Raw genomic sequence first — 17358 nt, forward strand, 5'->3', positions numbered from 1 at the left:
TGTAACATCACTCTTATCAATATTATCCGATTTCTTATACAAGCTGCCAAACGAGACTTAATGTTTAAGGTTGCAGTTTGTAAACAGAAATTGAGCTACATGCATTCAGACAACACTATAGATTTATGTGGCTCACTCTTAATTAAGCCACGCTCACACGGAAGGTTTTGACCTCTCAAAACCCTACACAATAAGTAAAACAAACAAATTATTTCAAGAGAGATAGGATCAATGACTTGTTTGTCTCTTCAGAAAGAAGATATTCTGGGAAATAAGCACGTTAATCAACATTTAAATGATAATCTAATTATCAACAACCACATCATTTGGTTTAAAAATTTATTCTCCCTAGCATTTCCCTTTAAGTAATCACTTGATCGCTATGTAGGAACTATTTGTTGATGCACAAAATCAGTGAGACTTTGGAACAACGTAAAGTGTCAATTTTGTGATCTTCGTTCGGTTGCTTCGATCACCTAGTGAAGATAATATATGTAAAGAGATAGAGGTAGGGAAGCAAACACAAGATGTACGTGGTTCACTATAAGTTTGGTTATGTCCACAGGGTAAAGGAGTTCTCATTAATAATGAAGGGTTTACATTAATACGTAGGTTCAAGCATAATCATCATTAGTGGGTTCTAATGACGAGTTTAAGTACAGTAATTGCATTCATCCTTAAATGTAGGATAGTGGTCTTCTTCTATAGTTGAGAAGAGTCTCCAACTGTTGTCCGCTATCGATGTAGGAATCTAGCTGCTTTATTCTGACGTTGACACGTGTCGTAATCTGATTGGCCTCTTGGGTGAAGGGAAACGCTTGTGCTTCTACAGGGGTGCCTTAGCATGAATCCCTCAGTGGGTCCTTGAAGGTATGAAATTGACCGATGCTTGATAGTTTCGGGATTGGTCAAGTATGATACAAACACTATTAACTAGACTTAATTGAGTAGGTCGGGCTCATACTTGGAGGGGATTCGAACACGGACCTCGAGTGGAAGGGTGAACTACCCTTCGAACATAGGACCTCAAATGAAATGGTGAATACTCTTAACCAACTGAGCTACAAGCCACTTGTTATGTTTAAATTGCACAGTATGAATTCTTGCTATATTACACATTAAAAAAATGGAGAAAATAAGAATTTAAGTTTGTCACGGAAATGAAAGGTGCTTGATTTTTGAGGTGTCATAAACATATGGCCAACTTAGGTTTTCTGGAACATTGTGCTTTCATGGACTTATTACATTTGTCAAAGCGTGCCCCGTCTAAAGTTTGGACCTAACTCGGCCCAGTAACATTTTTAGGCCCCTTTATCCTTGAATGAAACGACACGTCGTACTATTCTCCCCGTTTTTTCTCAGCATCTTGATTCAGTCCTAAAAATCAGTTAACTAACGACTACAAGGGGACTTCGTATATTACTTGCGTTCTGCACGCACAGTCAAACACCGGGAGAGAGATGCCGGAGCCATCGCCGCCGCCGTCCTTACCGGCGAAGGAACTGCCAATCAACCGCTACAAGTTCATTTGGCGAGTCCTCATGATCTCCAATTTTGTTCTCGGAGGTCAGCCAGCTTCCTCATCTTTTCGGCTCTACTTTCTCTGTGATTTTTTGCATTAGATTATTAGCTTATGGATATGGGTTTGTAAAACCCTAGATTTTTTTTACCGTTTGAGCGTCTGAGCAAAATTGTGTTATGGGTTTTGTTTATCTGAGCAGAAGTTTGATTTAAGTGATTTGGAATGCGTGTTTTCGTTTTTGTACGTAATGTGTTTGATGTGTCGTCCCATAGAAGCGTTTTTAAGCTTAGAATGTCTGATGGGTAATTTGTATTTGTTGTTAAATGCTAAGTTAGGAAAGTGTAATTTGTTTTGTCATGGTGCTCATAGAATAGGGATCCAGTGAGAGAGAAGGAAAAAGTTGAGTCTCTTCAGCCCCTTGTCCGATTTCGGTCAAGGTCTTTAGGGTGTTTTTTGGGGACCAAATCATAAACATAAGGTTGAAACTGATGGATGTTATTGTAATTGGTATGGTTTTGTCCAAGTCGGCGAATTAATGTCATAGGCAACCGATTTCGGATAGCTTTCACTATGTGTAGGTAATAAGACGTGTGGTTGTTCGTGCGGTATGCTGATGGAAATTTGAATTTCTAAATTTGGAAGGCCTTGGTTGTGGCCTGATAGAAATTAAAAAGATTAATAGCGTGAGTTTTAAAATAAAGTGGTAGTAAGTTAACATTAACGAGCAAACCTTAATTAGGGAATCTTGCTGGAATTATTGCCGTGATGGCTTTTGTACGGGAAGAAATTTAATTACTCTGATGGCTGTAGTGTCAGTGTACCAGTAATGCTGAATTTCATTGACAATTTGACGTTAGATTACTCCATCTATAGAAACTGTTATTCACATCTCTAGCACCAATTATACAAGGTATTCTTCACTGTCTTGTGATCGACAGAAACCTGAATCCTTGCCAGAAGTATACATCCATTTGTCCTTTGGGATTTTCCCTCTTAATCCAAATGTTTTAATTTTTTTTTCCCTATTTGTTAAAAGGGGGACGGGGCAAGGTGGTTTGGATGTTGTTAAAGCAGTTCCCGTGGGAAGTATGAACTGAGTATGACTGATACGGGTATCACATCCCTTGCGTGAAACAAGAGGTTGCCAGTGTTTACTTTATCAAGATATTAATCCTTGTGTGAAATATCCCTTCTATGCTTCTATTTGCGTGCATGTTCATGTGCTTGTGATTTGGGTGTGCCTCTGTGAATGAGTTGTGTGACTGGCTCCCTGGTCAATCTTCCGATAGGAAGGTTTAGTCCCCTTCCTACCCTGATAATCAGCGGACTACTGCCATCTGAACAAAAGCCACCTTCCATCCCTTGTACTTTGATCAGTTCGATTAATTGTCAAATGACATGACTATTTTTCCACTTCACGCACACATTGATGGTTTTGTTAGATCGCGAATAGTTGGGGTCGCACTCTAGATATTTAAGGTGCTATATTCATCACCTCATGACTTGGGCTAAGAAATAACCAATTAAGAAAAAAGGGGAGAAAAGCTAACATTTGGTGAAATAGTTTCTTCTCAATAAAGATATATTCACCCTTAGTTGATGTCTGTGTTTATCACACAAATTTTCCACAGCATGAATAACATCACCGTCGAATTCAAAAGTTAACCTCAAAGACAGGATTAACCAACTTGCATCTGAACTCTTGCAGCTTACATGTTTATTGGCATCAAGAAGCGAGATCCTGGCACATTGAAACGGAAATCAGAAACAGGCGTCAAAAATCACAAACCTGTGGTAGAAGTGCCCTCTGTTCCTACAACAAATCCTACAAAAACCAGTACAACTTCTGAGACATGGGATATGTGACAATGCAGCTGCCTAGCAACATCAAACATTTCAAAGCAGACCCCGAAAAAAGCGAAGAAGAAGATACAATCTTAAACAGCTTTATCCGTGCAGAATTGGTACCAAGTTTTTAGCTGGTGCTTTTCTTTACCGATAGAATCTTATACAGGGAAATGGATTTTTAACTATGTTGATTTCAGCGGATTAATATGTTACTATGTTTTAGCGCAGGTAACATGTTTGCCACAGATTATCATGCCAATATTTGCACGAGTTAAAGATATCCCTTGTCCATGAGAATTATCTGTATCTTGTGTCGGCAATTTGTTGCAATAAATTAGATTTTTTGTCTTTTCACATACATAATATGAGAATATGGAAACGACTAGTCTTAATCTAGTAGTACTTCTCTGCACAAGAACTCTCAAGTTTGAATCTCTCATCACGTATTAATCCGAAAAAGAATAATATAGTACGAAATGATGAATGCAAAACTAAACTAACAATTCAGATTTGTCATCAGTACTCAACTGAAGAATAATTTATCTAAAACATCATACTAATGAAGGTAAATGGTCATTTGAGGAGAGAATTTTGTATACGACCGCCACATACAACCTTTCTCCCATTCTGATGGGACCACGGGTAGAAACAGAAAGCAGGGAATACGGAAAACCCTTTATCTGTATGTGTGGCCGCACAACCATGTGGTTCGACTGGTGCAACTGAGTTTGACAGTTTCACCGGTGTACCTTCGAATTTTCCGTCATTGGGTGCCTCCTTTGGGAGCCCGACCAGTTCTTAGGCAAGTCGGACAGATGATAAAAAATTTGTCATTTTTCCTCTCAGCCCTTTGAGTTGAAGACTTTGATGTGGTTAACAGTTAATGAAGGACCCACCATTGTTGTACACCAAATCTCCCTCCTCTAACGATATCCACACTTCCCATCCAATCCCATCTCCCACCTTCAAGCCCTCAACCATTCATCCAATTATTACAAATCTTAAAAATAAAATATAAAAAATAAAACAGAAGTTTGCCAATTCTTTGTCTCTGCAATGCCAGGAACCATCAAAGTTTCAGGTACTAAAAGCTATTTTTCAACTATAATTCAAACATGAAAAGGCGCTGATGAGCTAATCTCGCCTAATCCTATTTTTAAAAAGTCAGTGATGTCCAACATATGTCAACTTTTTTCTTTTTCTTCACGTTTTGCTGAATTTGCAGTCCTTGAGTTCATAGACCTACCTTCTTCCTCAATATCCATCAAGGGTAAGCAATTATCTCTTTTCTTAGCTTAATTTCGTTCTTCGAGTTTCGGTCTAGAATTTCTAACAATTTAACAAAATACTCACTGAATGAATACACGTTGCAGTTTCTATGGGAAAAAGAGAGTGCCAAGCTTGGGACAAGGGAGACTTCACCTTGTAATAATCATAAAACTGCTTCTAATCATAAATGCTGTTGTTATTCGATTCGTATCTTATCCTGGTTGTGTTTATGGACAGCGTATTGACATCCCTCCGCGACAATTTGGTTGTTCTTCTTCAAGATTCTGAGGGTAATGAGATATCACATGCAGGTTTGTCAAAACAATTCCTATATGCATTAACTTTCTCTTGTTTTTGTCTACAAAAAGCAGTGAGGCAGATTAATATGTATGATCATTTTTGGATCAGGCGTTGAAGTTAAGTCGATAGTCGAGAAGGGTCTTTGGGAAGACTTGTTTCCCCTCAATGAAGGCGGGTTTGTGCGTATGAAGTTGCAGTTTGTACTCAATGAAGAAGAGCGCAACAGAATCCGAATGATGGTATTCTCTTGCGTTGCTAGTTTTGACTTTTGGTTTTGAATGATTAATTTCAGTTTGTACTCAAATTTCATATAGTTGTCGTAAGTATGCAACTTGCATTTGGTATATAATCTGAATTTTCTTGCAGAGAGAATCTGCACTGAACAAGAAACAAGGGGAGTTGATCAATAGTAGTAGTCCCAACAGTGTGCAAAGTACTCTAAGTGCTGGGGTGAATGTTGTTGCATCATCTTTGAACCTTCGCGAAGAGGTCTCAGGTTCAATCTTAATCGCTTAACAAGAAAATTTAGAATCTTCAGGCATAATGTAACAGGAAAGAATAATGTGACAAGTCCTTAGTTTTCTATGTGGTTTTAAAATTTCTCTTTTCATGAGGGATATTTTGGATGTTCCGAATGCATGAGAAAATCCTTCCCTTGAAAAGTTAGAAAAGTTTTTGTAGATTGATAATTTTGTTTTCAGATAGTAATTGGAATAAGAAGTGCTTATTATGATCAGAAGCAGAATTTGATCAATTTAGAGAATAACCTTTTTGTTTTTGCGAGTTGTTTTAACGATCACTTAACCTGTTTTAGAGTGATGCAGATAGAAACAAAGAGACTTCATCAGCCATTACACTACATCAGAGTGTTGAGCTCCCAGTAAATGAATCGTATGAAGGGAGATTAGTGGAGAAGGCTGAGCCCAAACAACTTCCCGCTAATGTTCCATCCACAGCCACTTCTGCGGATACAACTTCAATAGTATTAAGAGGCTCACAATCGGCTGTTGGCGCAACAAATCATCCTAATCTTCAGGAAGATAGGCCTCGAAACCTCGAGAAGCAGGGTCCAATCAAGACAACTCCTAGCAGTGTAAAGAAAATGATAAGCGCCTTTGAAAGCGGTTCAGCCGAGGTATGTCTGGCATGTTGCTTTATAAGAGATGATTAAATGCTTTTTCGAGTGGATAGAACTAGTTCTTACATAATAATGATGCATAATGTTTGCTTCAACTGCAGGATATGAGGCCTCGAATCAAATCACCACCAATACAAGTTCGATCAAATCAGATTAAAACAGGAGCTCTTGTGGAAAGCCAGAACTTAGAAGAACACAAGAATGTGATAAGTACAGAAACTGCACAGTTAATATCAAAAGCGGAAGAGGATCCTTTTCGGTCAGGAGACTTGAATCTTGATTTAACATCTGGTGAAAAAACCTGGCACCAAATTAGTTTACTTGGAGCTTCAGATGCGATTAAATCTTCACATCCCACTGGGATAAAGAATAAATTCAAACCATTAGATGTACACCAAGTAGCTGACATAAAGAAAGGTAACTTTCCCAAAGATTTCGTTAGACCATCAGCATTTGAAACGGTTCAAGTATCGGAGAAGATTCTTGGTAAGCATAGGCACGAACCTTCTGATATGCCGCATGGAAAGCGACCTTCTGGTGGCATCAAAGGTATAGAGGAGAGTCGAGTACAAGTTTCTTCGACAAATACTCAAATCACCAACGTTCAAGGACCTTCATGTAGTGCTAATGTATGTACATCAGAAGCAAACTTGGAAGATAGGCACATTCAAGAAGATTCCGGTCCCAATTTATTATGCACATCAGTAGCAAACTGTGAAGATAGGCACATTCCCTTTGAGACCTCCGGTGCCTGGATTTTTCCAGATGAAGCGATACGCTTTTGTGTAACAACTACTGGTAAAAATATGATAGATTCGCGAGGCCGTTGCAGAGAGAATCCAAACATCCATCAACGAGAGACGAATTTTTCACTACCAGAAAACGTTGAAGAGGTATGGAATTTTCAGCTGAACTTCTGGTAACTTGTTAGTCATTACATTGCTGAACCATCTTGCTTTTACCTTATGTTTATGTGATCACTTGTAGCATAATGTGGATAAAAATGAGGAGAATCAAAGAAGAAGATCAAAGGTTGAGAATTCATCCGAGGAGGCTGGAACTTTTGGAGGGCCATTTGGGCAGGTTATATGTTTTCTCCGCGTTATTAGAGTTTGTTTGATGATCATTTTTTTAACTAGATATAAAGAGAAAGTAAACAAAATAATGGATGAATCAAGAATGTAGAGGGAGGAATAAGAAATGCAGATGGAATGACATACAAAATATATATAAAAACAAAAAAAAACAAATATAAGAAAACCCCGTTTAAATCGTTTTCAGTTTTTTATTTTCATATTTATGTGTGCATTTCTTCCGCATCTTTTCCGCCACCCTTCCTCTATTTTTATTAATATATCTATCCATGTATTTCTAAAATATATATATATATATATATATATATCTATCCTTTTTGTTCATTGCGTTTCTGACCAAAATGTGAAAACTTGAAATTAAAAACAAAATGGAGCTTCATATCTAATTTATTTGTTTTTTGTGCTCCCATTTCTCTTACCAGGCAATAAAGGTTGCAATTATGATTGGCTTTGGCACACTTGTTCTCCTTACAAGACAAAGAAAAAACAGTTAAACAGAGAAGACACGATAAGATCATGCAGGATGAATATTTATTTTAATTTCCAGTCCCTACCATTTCTGTAAAACTATGGCAAAAGTGAATCCAGATTCTCGTCGGGTTCTCTTTGTAAAGATCTCGAAGGTTTATAAATCATGTTCTTTTATCATATATCGTGTGGTCAGAAATTATTTTAAATTTTTTTATTTAAAATTAAACACAAATAGTACCTAACAAAAACTGACCGCATGATATAATGAATGAACACAATTCATGGATCCCCAAATCCTCACAAAGAGAATCCGGAGAGAATCCTATTTGGGCAAAAGTTTATCTGTGAATAGTGTATAGCAAGTAAATGGGTGTATAAAAAGCACTACCGTTTTATAATTCCCCTATGTTTCAAATTATCGAAATTTAAAGATTATGTATGGAGTTGTAAATGTGTACGTACATTGATTTGAACGACCACTTTATGTACCCAATGAGGTGATCAATAGTATTATAGTGGTGTATATGTAGCAACAAGAGCATCTCTACCAACCTTGAAAAATAACGTTTTTTGGCTACTTTAACAAAAAAAAAAAAATAATAATAATAATAATAATTAAGCTCCAACAGGCTATTTAAACGACTATCTTAACTTTGAGAAGAGTAATTTGCTAGATTTAGTTAGGAGGAGAGAGAAAATTAAATTTCTATTAAACATTAAAAACTAAGATATTAAAAAGGGCTTGGTTGTTAAGTTTGGAAAAAATCATATTAAAAATATTTTAGCTTAACCTAAAATAAATAGTATTTGTTAAAAGTTGTGACTAGTCAAATCAACAAAAATTTAGCTAGTATTGTTGGAAATAAAATAAAAAATAAAGTAACCATGAAAAATTATGACAAACAAAATATAAAAGTGCATATAATATAAAATATGGCTGATTTTGGGACTGTTGCGGTTTCCAATACTCCTCCATATATAATGGAGATGCAAATTACCAAAACGAGCGCGTGCCTAGACATGGCAAACGGGACGCGTTTGTCGTATTCGTATCGTTTTTTTATCGCATATTATCTTAATATATCGTGTCAAATTCGTTATCTTAACATGTTTTTAACAAATGACCAAACGATAATCTAATTCGTTAACAAGTCGTATCCTTTTGGGTAGGGTTAATGGGTCCGGCAAGAAATATCCATGTCTAATGTATAGTTCTGATAAAAATTTTAACTTTTATCCAAATTTAAAATTTATTTTACTCATCCAAATATACTATCAAATGTCGAAATTTTTAGGGTTACGATCAGCAATCCAACACAAGCCCATTGGACTACAGTATCAAAAAGTTGTTTTTGGGCTAAAAAAAATAGCATATTATTAGCATAAAGGCTGAGCCCAATAAGCTAAAACCCTAGCCCCACCAAAACCTTCTTCAGTTTTGCTCTCTTCTCCTTCCTTCCCTCATTAGAGTCTCCGTGTTCCTGCACCTTCCTTCATCAGAGTCTCCGTGTTCCTGCAAAATCTGAAGAATTAGAAATGGTCAGAAGCATCAAGAACCCTAAGAAAGCCAAAAGAAAGGCCAAGGTCAGCTCCAAAATCCACTTCCTTCTTCTCTTATTGTTTAATTATTTCAGTAAAATTAGTTTTTATCCTTTCCCCAATTGATTTGATTGAATTGAATTGAATTTTTGTTTAGGGCTCAAAGAAAGGAGATGGGTCTTCTTCCTCTTCGGGACCCTCGATGCCGGCGAAGGTATGGCAACCGGGAGTGGACAAGTTGGAGGAGGGCGAAGAGCTCCAGTGTGACCCATCAGCTTACAATTCTCTCCATGCCTTCCATATTGGTTGGCCTTGTTTAAGGTTGCTCTGAATCTTATGGATTCTTCTTTTTGGTTGCATAGAAAGTGCAGGAAAAGCATAAAGTTGAAATTTTGAATTGTAGGTTTGAATTATTGGAGCCTGATTAGCTGAATTATTGAACTAAGCGTAGACTTATAGCGTTTGTGAATAATTAGCTTTTTTTTTCGTTTCGGGAAAGCTCACGTTTACTCGTAATATTGAATTATGTTTTAGAGGTTCAATTTTATACTTGATTTGCTGGTAATGGTTATATTTAAGAATTCAAGTTTCATTCTTTGTAAGAGAATTATAGGTTTCGAGTTAATGGCTAAAAGAAGTTAATTACTTTTGACAGCTTTGATATTGTTCGGGATACATTGGGGTTGGTTCGGACAGAGTTCCCCCATAGCGTGTATTTCGTTGCTGGGACTCAGGCAGAGAAAGCTGCTTGGAACTCTCTTGGAATATTTAAAGTATCTAACATTTCTGGGAAAAAACGCGAGCTAGTGCCAGCCAAAGCTGTAGATGATGACTCTAATATGGATAGTGAGGACAGTGATAGTGACGATGATAGTGAGGATGAGGAGTCAAGTGGATCTGGCGCACCTGTTTTGCAGGCAATATTTTTTTTACATTCCACGCTTGATTTATCTTGCCTTCATCTTTCTTGACTTTAACCTCATCTCTGTGCCTTGACATTTTTTTTCTTCTCATATACAGTTGCGCAAGGTAGCTCATGAAGGATGTGTGAATCGTATACGTGCCATGACACAAAATCCACATATATGTGCATCTTGGGCAGACACTGGTCATGTGCAGGTCAGACTTTATGTCAAGATTATGAGTATGAGTATATATTAAACCGACGCTCAAACAACCATTTACATATACTTTGTACATGACTTAATCCTGCTGCTCTTTCAGGTTTGGGACTTCAGTTCTCATTTAAATGCCTTAGCGGAGTCAGAGACCGAAGCTAGCCAGGGAGCTTCTTCAGTATTTAACCAGGCTCCATTGGTTAAATATGGGCATAAGGATGAAGGGTTTGCTCTAGACTGGAGTCCCCTTGTACCTGGAAGACTTCTATCTGGTACTATTATCAAGTCACTTTATCTGTTTTTTCTTTTTCTATATCAAGTGTGATGGCATGGTACTTTCTTGATTTGAAAGCTTGAAACTAATGGATTCATTTATGTCTGATTTTAAAAGGGGACTGCAAGAATTATATACATTTGTGGGAACCTACATCTGATTCAACATGGAATGTTGATACTACCCCATATATTGGACATATTGCAAGCGTGGAGGATTTACAAGTATGTAGCTTAGAGGGGAAGCTAAGTCCAATCTGTTGTTTTAAGGCATAGAATCAATCTAACAATCTAGTTAGAATAGTTTTCCTTAATCTTTCCAATCCTTTGACGGTATTCTTTTCAAAAAACTTTTATCTTTGCAGTGGAGTCCTACAGAACCTGATGTCTTTGCCTCTTGTTCTGTCGATGGGAACATAGCAATATGGGATATACGCATAGGGAAGGCACCAGCAACTTCTTTTAAGGCGCATAATGCTGATGTGAATGTTATGTCTTGGAATAGGTGTTTATTTAAACCTTCAATGTTTCTTTTCTTATTTGTTATTTGTTTTGATACATTTGTGCCACATATGAAATGATGACCTTGGCACTTCATTGTTTGTTTTTATTAGGCTGGCTAGTTGTATGCTGGCATCTGGAAGCGATGATGGCACCTTTTCCATTCGTGATCTTAGATTGCTGAAGGTACGTCTTGTTGGAATTCCCATGAGTGTTAAATTGGGTTCAATGAAATTGTTTTGAGTGATTCATTAAGTTGATAATTCTAAAATGATATGGTCCTCTTTTGTGTACTTGAACGTAGGAAGGAGATTCTGTAGTGGCACATTTCGAATACCATAAACACCCTATCACCTCCATCGAGTGGAGTCCACATGAAGCCTCCACTTTGGCTGTGACGTCTTCTGACAATCAGCTGACGTAAGTAATATTTAAAGACCAGATTGAAGTGATAAATGGCATGTCCTACACAAAAACTTATATGCTTTCATGCTGTTTATGTTTGAACTCAAAATATTTGTCATTTGGCTTTTGTTACCAGAATATGGGATCTTTCTTTAGAAAATGATGAGGAGGAAGAGGCAGAATTCAAAGCGAAGACAAAAGAGGAAGTGAATGCTCCAAAAGATTTACCTCCACAGCTTCTATTTGTTCATCAGGTAAACATATTCGACTGTCTGTTCTACTCCAAGAGGCCCCACTTTTTCGGTCATTTCACTCATGGTAATTTATGGTCAACAGGGACAAAAGGACTTGAAAGAACTTCATTGGCACACACAGATTCCTGGCATGCTCGTTTCAACTGCGGCAGATGGTTATAATATTCTGATGCCTTCAAACATACAGACTACCCTTCCCTCTGAACTCTGATGGTGCTTGAAAGTCGAAGTTTAACAGTTTGTTTCGTGTGCCGGAAAGTTGATACATATCATATTCCAATGGTGGATGGCTTATGTGTTGAAGCAATTACATATTTGAAGTGACATTGTTTTCGCTTGTTTTCGTTTTTTTTATTTCCTTCCCATTTTTGGGTCTGGTATGGTGTTTCGACTAACCACTACAATTTTGGATGTCCTTTTCAATATTTTTATCAGATGAGTTAAGTTTCTAAAGTGCATTATGCTTATGCATCTCTTTCATACAGAATTTTATCCGTATTTATTTCACAGTAATCGCCGGTGTTTGAGTTTACCATAGCCGAGTTTACGGACATAAAGGACATCATTGGTTCGACTCCGAACAAAATTGATGGGTGAATAATGAGCATAAACAGGAACATAAGATGGCTGTTAAGTTCTAAAAATTAACTAAGAATACTGAGATTCACAAAAAGTTAAAAGTACAAGGGGAACAATATAACGATTCTTCATGGGGCCGATAAAAATGGTTTCCAATGACGAACGGGCCGGCATATCTCGTTTTCATACTGTATTTTTCATCACCTGACTACTTGTATCGATATTCTCTATGAGTTGACAGGCTTTCCATTTAATTTAGGAAAAGGATCTTGCTTGCTCAAAACCACAACTTTGCTCTTGTGAGCGAAGTATCCCTTTACAAGATTTTTGTATATTAATATGGCCACTATGCACTCCACCTGCAAATTACACCAGATATTTGATTAGCGAGAAACGGAGAAACCAAGAACCACTCTACCAGAGAGAGAGGTGGAGAAAACAAGTACCTCATCGACATCCATGGCTATCTCAAGCCATTTCAAAGCCTTAACAATTACTTCTAATTTCAGCTGGTGAGCTTTAACCGGGTCCTTTTGCTTTTGAATGAAGTAACTGCACAACGAGATTGTGGAAGTCGTGAATTGAATCTTCAGAGGAATTTTACCATCAATTTTATAAAGCGGCATGAGAACTTACATTTTCTTTATTAATCTCTGGTAGACTTGGAGTTCTAGCTTCTCTAGGACAAGATATACACCTGATCTTAAGAACCTGTTTCATTTTGAAGGAATCAGTTCCATCTTTGGAAATCGATTTTAACCAATCTCAAGATTTTCAAAATGGATGATACACATACCGATCTTCATGCTCCTCAAGAGCACGCCGAAGAAGTCGAAGATCACCTCTTTTTAGAGCTTGTACAACATTCCTATACTGCGAAAGCAAGAAGTTATAAGTTAGGGTTTAGCCACAACTTTGGAAAACGGGAGAGGGGGAAGCAACATAGCTAAGCAATACCGGAATATCTCATTTCCCATCATCAAGCATTAAATAATATCTCTTGCAAATAAATAAGGGACTGCCATACCTCAACCAGGTTATACTTTTCCAGAAGCCAATCATTTGGTAAGATGCCTAATGAAAGCTTCACAGGTATCAAATACTTCAATATCATCCTAGTAAATACAAAATGAGAAACAATGAGTCGGACAATAAAAGACAGTACAACATATCCCAAATCTATTATTGACTTCCTGTCGCAAGAAGTTCAACATCACACAAACAAAAAGATGATAAACCCTTAAATATATTGTCACAATAACAATCATTTTGTCTAGATACCCCCCTTAAAGTCTATCATGCAGACGCAAAACATATGCAACAAGCACACATGAACCTTACCTTATATTTACTTCACGCTGAGGATTGCAATGCTTCAAGGCATATGATAATTTCTGATCAGCCTGCAAGGTAACAAAAGTAGATTTAGTGAATAGCACACTCCTGATGGAAATTCAGATTTTCAGTTTTAGAGCTTTTTACATGCATAGAAATAAGTGAATTCAGGCGAAGTATAAGATCAATCATCCACTGGATTAAATCTATAATTTGAACACACATCCACTGAGACTGGATGTTATCAGTGGTAACTAGTAAGCAATTTCTTTACTTAAAAATATGGTAAGGCATAGTATGGAACTGCTCACTTCTTCATCCAGTGTGTATAAATTATAGATTCAAGACTCCAGAGGGTAACTCCATAACCAAAACCAAACCACCACTTAAAAGTTTAATATACAAGAAGGCATCATTAACATCATGAAAATTAGAATACTTACAGCGGGGAAATTTTCATTGAAAACTTCCAGACGACCTGTATAATACATATAGGTGACCTGCATATCATGGTATAACAGTGAGAACAAACATAAAAACTAGTTCTAGATATAGAACAAATTCAAAAGAAAAGGGGGATGAAAAGGAAAGGAAGGAAAATTGCATCTGCTCTACCAAAGGCAGTTCTGACCTTATCTCTCTTAGGGAATTCCTCAAAATCAAATATTCGCGCAGTTTCAATGCTCCTTATGACGCTGCGGCAAAGGTGAACTGTACCAAGCTGCAAAGTAATAAAGATAATTCATCATAGTGCAGCTCTAGCTATTTGTGTTTTATTCAGCATTCAAAAGATACCCTAATAGCTAATTCAGATATTAAAGCACTGAACTCATAAGCGTGCGAAAAAATTACCTTAAAGTAAACTTTAAACAACTGGCAAGTGACGTATAATGCTCCAACACGTTTCGGGCCTTTTCCCTATAATGGATACACCAGTGAAAGAGTTAGCAGTACAGATTCAAACAATTGTTCGTAAACACCCAAGAAAATATCAACTCTTATTGTATAGAAGTTTTAGTAAAGCAACAAACTTTTCTTGCAAAGAGAATACAAAACAAAGTTTGGTAAAAGTAGCGAAATAAATAGAATATCAAAAGAAAGAATCTTACAGCAAGAACGCCAAAGACTTTCATAAGGAAAGAACCAGCTCCCTTCAACTTCTCTGGAGACTTTCCATTAGAAGCCAATTCCTTATCAGCCTACAAAAGTTCCACACAGGCCAGTCCTACTAAATTCGTCTTCCCAACATATCGGCAACCAATTACTAAATAAAGCACGTATCTTGACAGAACAATAATAAAGTACAAATTAATTTTCTTTTCATTAAATAAAAAAGGAAACTGGGGGTCTTACCCTCTCAGCTAGAACCCTAATCTCATAAGCAATGACATACAATGCTGGCAAAGCCCAGGCCGTATCCCAATTCCGAAACTCCTGAATAAAAGCACTGCACATCCACCATTAACATTAGTCAAAAACCAAAACCAAATACAAAATTTCCCACAGAACAGAATTAAATAAAACAAAGAATCAATAAAAAAAAATCAATACTTTGCAGATTTTTCATATGCCTGATAGGAATCAATGAAATTCCCAATTCGGTAGCTCTGAAAGGCCCGGAAGAGATGCACCAGAATTTCGCCAAACTGCGAGTCGTTATCGGACTGTTTGATCAATCTATTGAAGTCCTGTCACACACCAAGAACCCTCACCAATCAAAACCCTAAATTCCCAAATTGAAACAAATACAAATACGTATACAAATATACACAATGGTGAGGATGTATTACCTGGAAGACGTTGAGGGCGTCGGCGAGGGAGAGGAGGGCGGGGCTGTTGGAGGAGAGAGAGAGGAGATGCTTGAGGGAAGCTCCGTCCTGGGTCGAAACGGCATCGGAGAAGTGGTTGAGGTAGTCGGTAATTCTTCTGTGAGCTTCTCCCATGCTCAAGTACGCCATCTCTCTGTCTGCTCGATCTAACACTCTCGGTATCTGCAAGCACACACCTTACTTCGTTTTCTGAAGGGTTCAATGACGTCGTTTTGCTCCACCATTGTTCTTCTTTTTCTTGAATTGTCTTACTTTCTTGTCTATTTTAGAATTAATTTTTTTTAAATGTCATATATGAATTTAAACATACTTTTAATTTATTATTAATTATATTTTTAGCAAATTTGTGACATCCCACATCGCCCAGGGAAGTGATCCTTAAATGTATATTCTCATCCCTACCTAGCACGAGGCCTTTTGGGAGCTCACTAGCTTCGGGTTCCGTAGGAACTCCGAAGTTAAGCGAGAAGGAGGCTAGAGCAATCCCATGATGGGTGACCCACTGGGAAGTTGCTCGTGAGTTCCCAAAAACAAAACCGTGAGGAAATGGTAAGCCCAAAGCGGACAATATCGTGCTACGGTGGTGGAGCGGGCCCGGGATGTGGTGGGGGCCCGGGCCGGGATGTGACATTGGTATCAGAGCCTAACCCTGGCCGTGATGTGCCGACGAGGATGTCGGGCCCCTAAGGGGGGTGGATTGTGACATCCCACATCACCCAGGGGAGTGATCCTTAAATGTATATTTTCATCCCTACCTTGCACGAGGCCTTTTGGGAGCTCACTGGCTTCGGGTTCCGTAGGAACTCCGAAGTTAAGCGAGAAAGGGGCTAGAGCAATCCCATGATGGGTGACCCACTGGGAAGTTGCTCGTGAGTTCCCAAAAACAAAACCGTGAGGGAATGGTAAGCCCAAAGCGGACAATATCGTGCTACGGTGGTGGAGTGGGCCCGGGAAGTGATCCGCCCCGGGCGGGGATGTGACAATTTGGTATCAGAGCCTAACCCTGGTCGCGTGTGTGCCGACGAGGACGTCGGGCCCCTAAGGGGGGTGGATTGTGACATCCCACATCGCCCAGGGGAGTGATCCTTAAATGTATATTCTCATCCCTACCTAGCACGAGGCCTTTTGGGAGCTCACTGGCTTCAGGTTCCGTAGGAACTCCGAAGTTAAGCGAGAAGGGGGCTAGAGCAATCCCATGATGGGTGACTCACTGGGAAATTGCTCGTGAGTTCCCAAAAACAAAACCGTGAGGGAATGGTAAGCCCAAAGCGGACAATATCGTGCTACGGTAGTGGAGTCGGGCCCGGGAAGTAGTCCCACCCGGGCCAGGATGTGACAATTTGGTATCAGAGTCTATCCCTGGCCCGAAATGTGCCGACGAGGACGTCGGGCCCCTAAGGGGGGTGGATTGTGACATCCCACATCGCCCAGAGAAGTGATCCTTAAATGTATATTCTCATCCCTACCTAGCACGAGACCTTTTGGGAGCTCACTAGCTTCGGGTTCCGTAGGAACTCCGAAGTTAAGCGAGAAGGAGGCTAGAGCAATCCCATGATGGGTGACCCACTGGGAAGTTGCTCGTGAGTTCCCAAAAACAAAACCGTGAGGGAATGGTAAGCCCAAAGCGGACAATATCGTGCTACGGTGGTGGAGCGGGCCCGGGATGTGGTGGGGGCCCGGGCCGGGATGTGACAAAATTCACATTTTTTTTTTTAATGTTTTTCATCTTTATGTGTCTCACATATTATTTGTGTTTAAGGTTAATCCAAACATGTATTTTTCAAATTAGTTGAAAATTTAGATCGTATCTTGTAAATCTACTACTTTTAGGAAGCAATATTTTGTGGTGAACTATAAGCAACCTTCTCTCATTACTTAGTGCC

At 38.5% G+C, this 17358-nt stretch overlaps 3 protein-coding genes and 1 long non-coding RNA gene across 7 annotated transcripts; 3 read left to right on the plus strand and 1 right to left on the minus strand.

Annotated features, from left to right (window-relative positions):
• The first annotated feature begins 1394 nt into the window (after positions 1-1394).
• Positions 1395-3733, plus strand: LOC148690835 (uncharacterized). The gene is made up of 2 exons (XR_015957196.1): positions 1395-1566; positions 3231-3733. It is a non-coding gene; the product is annotated as an uncharacterized LOC148690835 (long non-coding RNA).
• Positions 3734-4088: 355 nt separating this feature from the next.
• Positions 4089-7818, plus strand: LOC137732615 (uncharacterized). Of its 4 annotated transcripts, none has more exons than XM_088686770.1 (10): positions 4089-4451; positions 4596-4640; positions 4744-4795; positions 4877-4950; positions 5048-5178; positions 5306-5435; positions 5764-6074; positions 6179-6970; positions 7065-7160; positions 7594-7818. In XM_088686770.1, exons 1-10 carry the CDS (start codon positions 4427-4429, stop codon positions 7663-7665), a joined length of 1728 nt encoding a protein of 575 aa, XP_088542896.1. In that variant the 5' UTR covers positions 4089-4426; the 3' UTR covers positions 7666-7818. The 4 variants fall into 4 exon arrangements, with proteins under 4 accessions (XP_088542896.1, XP_088542895.1, XP_088542894.1 ...); XM_088686769.1 differs by having other exon boundaries at positions 5306-5428; positions 5754-6074; XM_088686768.1 differs by lacking the exon at positions 4089-4451 and having other exon boundaries at positions 4458-4640.
• A 1195-nt stretch (positions 7819-9013) lies between these two features.
• Positions 9014-12185, plus strand: LOC137732599 (Transducin family protein / WD-40 repeat family protein). Its single transcript, XM_068471912.2, has 11 exons — positions 9014-9226; positions 9339-9502; positions 9837-10098; positions 10202-10300; positions 10406-10571; positions 10691-10797; positions 10938-11077; positions 11187-11259; positions 11378-11493; positions 11615-11732; positions 11815-12185. The coding sequence occupies exons 1-11, from the start codon at positions 9179-9181 to the stop codon at positions 11941-11943; spliced, it is 1422 nt and encodes a 473-aa protein (XP_068328013.2). The 5' UTR covers positions 9014-9178; the 3' UTR covers positions 11944-12185.
• Positions 12186-12356: 171 nt separating this feature from the next.
• Positions 12357-15762, minus strand: EER5 (proteasome family protein). Its single transcript, XM_068471917.2, has 13 exons — positions 15437-15762; positions 15198-15334; positions 15000-15093; positions 14756-14845; positions 14499-14564; positions 14278-14367; positions 14090-14146; positions 13653-13714; positions 13339-13426; positions 13108-13184; positions 12948-13022; positions 12758-12863; positions 12357-12670 (listed from the first exon to the last, which is right to left on the minus strand). Exons 1-13 carry the CDS (start codon positions 15602-15604, stop codon positions 12539-12541), a joined length of 1242 nt encoding a protein of 413 aa, XP_068328018.2. The 5' UTR covers positions 15605-15762; the 3' UTR covers positions 12357-12538.
• Positions 15763-17358: the final 1596 nt, after the last annotated feature.

This window comes from Pyrus communis, chromosome 15 (genome assembly GCF_041283825.1).
Source record: "Pyrus communis isolate YQ-2024b chromosome 15, ASM4128382v1, whole genome shotgun sequence".
NCBI lineage: Eukaryota > Viridiplantae > Streptophyta > Magnoliopsida > Rosales > Rosaceae > Pyrus > Pyrus communis.

What these genes read in the sequence shown, in the direction of transcription:
- LOC137732599 (XM_068471912.2), top strand. Translation starts at nt 9,179, where the DNA reads ATGGTCAGAAGCATCAAGAACCCTAAGAAAGCCAAAAGAAAGGCCAAG. An exon ending in ACCTGGAAGACTTCTATCTG is followed by an intron (nt 10,572 to 10,690) that starts GTACTATTATCA and finishes TGATTTTAAAAG; the next exon opens with GGGACTGCAAGAATTATATA. An exon ending in GTGATCTTAGATTGCTGAAG is followed by an intron (nt 11,260 to 11,377) that starts GTACGTCTTGTT and finishes ACTTGAACGTAG; the next exon opens with GAAGGAGATTCTGTAGTGGC.
- EER5 (XM_068471917.2), bottom strand. Translation starts at nt 15,604, where the DNA reads ATGGCGTACTTGAGCATGGGAGAAGCTCACAGAAGAATTACCGACTAC. An exon ending in AAGTCTTTGGCGTTCTTGCT is followed by an intron (nt 14,565 to 14,755) that starts GTAAGATTCTTT and finishes TATCCATTATAG; the next exon opens with GGAAAAGGCCCGAAACGTGT. An exon ending in TAGCCATGGATGTCGATGAG is followed by an intron (nt 12,671 to 12,757) that starts GTACTTGTTTTC and finishes TGTAATTTGCAG; the next exon opens with GTGGAGTGCATAGTGGCCAT.
- LOC137732615 (XM_088686767.1), top strand. Translation starts at nt 4,541, where the DNA reads ATGTCCAACATATGTCAACTTTTTTCTTTTTCTTCACGTTTTGCTGAA. An exon ending in GACAAGGGAGACTTCACCTT is followed by an intron (nt 4,796 to 4,876) that starts GTAATAATCATA and finishes GTTTATGGACAG; the next exon opens with CGTATTGACATCCCTCCGCG. An exon ending in TACCAGAAAACGTTGAAGAG is followed by an intron (nt 6,971 to 7,064) that starts GTATGGAATTTT and finishes GATCACTTGTAG; the next exon opens with CATAATGTGGATAAAAATGA.